At 53.4% G+C, this 2911-nt stretch overlaps 1 protein-coding gene across 1 annotated transcript in view; it reads right to left on the reverse strand.

Annotated features, from left to right (window-relative positions):
* Window positions 1-1862: 1862 nt before the first annotated feature.
* AGPAT6 (1-acylglycerol-3-phosphate O-acyltransferase 6) overlaps window positions 1863-2911 on the reverse strand; it is a 7506-nt gene continuing 6457 nt past the window's right edge. The window contains exons 11-12 of the mRNA XM_009084172.1: window positions 2808-2887; window positions 1863-2232 (exon numbers count right to left, since the gene is read on the reverse strand). Coding sequence (XP_009082420.1) covers window positions 2124-2232; window positions 2808-2887 — 189 coding nt within the window. The 3' untranslated portion in view covers window positions 1863-2123. The remainder of the gene's footprint in view (window positions 2233-2807; window positions 2888-2911) is intronic.

Below are 2911 nucleotides of genomic sequence, written 5' to 3' on the forward strand. Positions count from 1 at the left end.
ATTTTCATAAATCAAAGCGCCACACTGTTTAATAAAAATTTATTGACTTACAAGTGATTATTTATCAAAAGCCCATTAATAGCGGCTCTGGGAATGATGTGCTACTGGGTGGTGCGTGGAGACTAATAGCAAATCAATGCCAGCATCCGGGCAGAATGCATATGAGTGCCCCCGGCCCCAGCGGGGTGCATGGCTGCTGCAACTGGAGCCAGCAGCCCATACCCCGTGGGCCGCCCAGCACTCCCCTGCCGGTTATTTATCGCTTACAAATGAAATGATCAATACTTTTAATCTAGAGCTAAATTTATTAACTTTCTCATCGGAGAGAGACATATTGACTGGGGGCATGGGGTGGGAGAGCTGAGAAAAGATGGATGTGTGCCTCCTAACCTGTCCAGCCAGCTCCCTGCCTGCTGTGGAGCATCCTGGATGCTGCTGCAGATGATCCCTGAGCACGGTGGTCCCACAGAGCTGGGGAGGGCTCTACATATTACCATATCAGGGCACCCAGCTGTGGGAAAGAGACTTGTGGGCACCTGCAGCTGGGTCCAAGTGCCCACAAGTGGCACAGGAGGGGCATGGAAGGGCTGCCCTGGGGAGAGCCTCTGCCCGCAGTGTGTGACGGAGTCTATCTGGGAGCACAGCCCTGAAGAGTGTTTGGGAGCAGCTGCTGACTGGGGAGAGGTGAAGGAGAGCCTGGAGACCCTGCCAGGGCAGTGGATACAGGCAGGGAGTGATGTCTACATCCCCAGCCCAGGGCCATGTCCCCAGCTGCAGCCCAACACATGGAGACCTAGTGAGCACAGCACTGCCTGGGCACCTCATGGCTCTCTGGGAGTGGTGCTCCCTCCAGAGCTGGCCAAACCACAGCATGGTGAGGGGTCTTTGCCCAAATGGCCCTTGAGCAAAGGAAAAGCTTTGCAGGCCTTGGGGCCAGAGCAGCAAAGTTCAATCAGGAAAATGGGAAAAAAAAAGTGCAGGGAAATTCCAATTTATGGCCATTTACACAGAACAGCTGTCCTCACCTGGGGGATGGCAGATACCCTCCCCAACAAACATTTGAGGTACAAAGGAGGGACTTAGGTATTGCCCTCTCCAGAGCGCTAGAAAATGCAAACAGGCTTCAGCAGGCAGCAGTGAAACAGCATTTGCCTGTAAGAGCAGGCAGAGGACCCAGTGGAAGTGCTAAAGTTTGTGGCAAGGTAAGGAAAATTAGAAAGTCATGGGATGAATGCTCAAATGCAAATTGTTTTACTGAGTAATTTACCTGCAGAACTGAAAGTAAAAGGGGCACAAGATTTCAGTTTTCTTACAAGCTGAGATTATCCATGTGCATGTTGGTGCATGACAAGTCAGATCCCACTGTTTTCCTCAGGAGACATTTGAAAGGGGATTCCCCTGCCCCAGCCATGGTGTCTCATGCTCTCCTACCCACCCTAGGCTCCTACTACAGCACATACAGATTTCTCAAGAGCTCCACCTGGCACCCAGCAGCTCCAGGGGACAGAAGGAGGCTTCCAAGGAGGATGATCCTCACTTGCATCAGAAGCAGCAAAGAGGCTGTTACTCAGATGCTGGAGAAGCAACAGTCTGGGTCAGGCAATGATAGGAAGGTGGTGAAAACAAGGAAAGATTTCTCCTGGAAGAGAATCTGGAAATGACCTGAGAGACCACATTCTGATCCTAAGATGTTTATGCCACAGACCTGAGAGGCACAGGCTCATGAGGAGCCCCTTGGTTGTCAAGGCAGCCAATTTCAGTGCAACTCACAAGCTTCTGTGCCATGGGAGACTCGTGACTGACCCACATACACATCACACCAGTCCTCCCCCAGGGCTGGACACATCAGATGGAAGCACATCACACCGTAAGTGTTTCATTTAATACTGCCCCTGCAAGGGGCTTCACTGTAACAGTAACGAGAAGGCATCTTTGCCACGAGCTGCCCAGGGCCTAAAGACTCCAGGTAGTAACAGTGCCTCTGGGAAAGAACAGCCAGAGGAAGAAGGAGCGAGTCCAAGCAGCTCTGGAGTAGCCCAAGTCCAAAGACTCAGAGTTGCTCCAGACAGGCTGGAGGCAGAGGGCTCCAGCCAGCCCCAGTAGCAGTGCTGGAGGCAGCGGGCTCAGGAGCGGCTCCGATCTTCATGGCTGCCTACAATCATTTTGCTGTAGAGTTTCTGTTGCTCCTCCTTGAATGCGTCTTTCACCTTCTCCCTCTTCAGTCCTCCATCCCTGGGGAGAGAGTCATATCAGAAAGGCTGCAGGCAGGCACCATCTTCAGCTGGGGCTGCTCAGGGCAGCTCAGAGTTCTGGTGACCACTGGCAGCTGCCCCTGTACCACACACTGCCAGGGCACACTGAGACCACCTGTCCCCAAGGGAGTCACTGTCCTACCCAGTTCTGCCAGGAGCTGCCCTCATGGCCCTACACCGTGCTCAACATGAAGCATGAGCTCTGCCAGAAGCATGAGCTGCTCTGGTACCACTACAGGAGACTGCCTGCCTGCAGAGGCCCTCTGTCTCCCAGGCTCCAAGACCTCATTGCCTAGGAAAGGAAGCTCCCAAACTGAACATACCTTGCGGAACAGAAAGGAGTCAGACCCAGGGCATCCCACTGCAAGCAGGGAATCACAGAATGAAGCCCTGATGCCTAACATAGAGCAGAAGCCCTTGTCCCTGCAATGGAAGAGTGCCCCTCCACAGGCCTGCTCTGCCTCATGCAAGACACAGAGCTCTGCAGCCCATGAGCACATGCCAGGACCCAGGAACAAGAAACTCTGGCATCGGGAAAAGTCTGTCTGGACTCACCAGAGCAGATCCACAAGGCCCCCCTGCCTGGCAATGGCTGACTTCACTCGATTGGCAAACTGCACTGCATCCTCTTCAGGCTGTGGCAAAACACGACTCTTCAG

The sequence above is a fragment of the Acanthisitta chloris genome, unplaced genomic scaffold (genome assembly GCF_000695815.1).
Source record: "Acanthisitta chloris isolate BGI_N310 unplaced genomic scaffold, ASM69581v1 scaffold42161, whole genome shotgun sequence".
NCBI classification, from domain to species: domain Eukaryota; kingdom Metazoa; phylum Chordata; class Aves; order Passeriformes; family Acanthisittidae; genus Acanthisitta; species Acanthisitta chloris.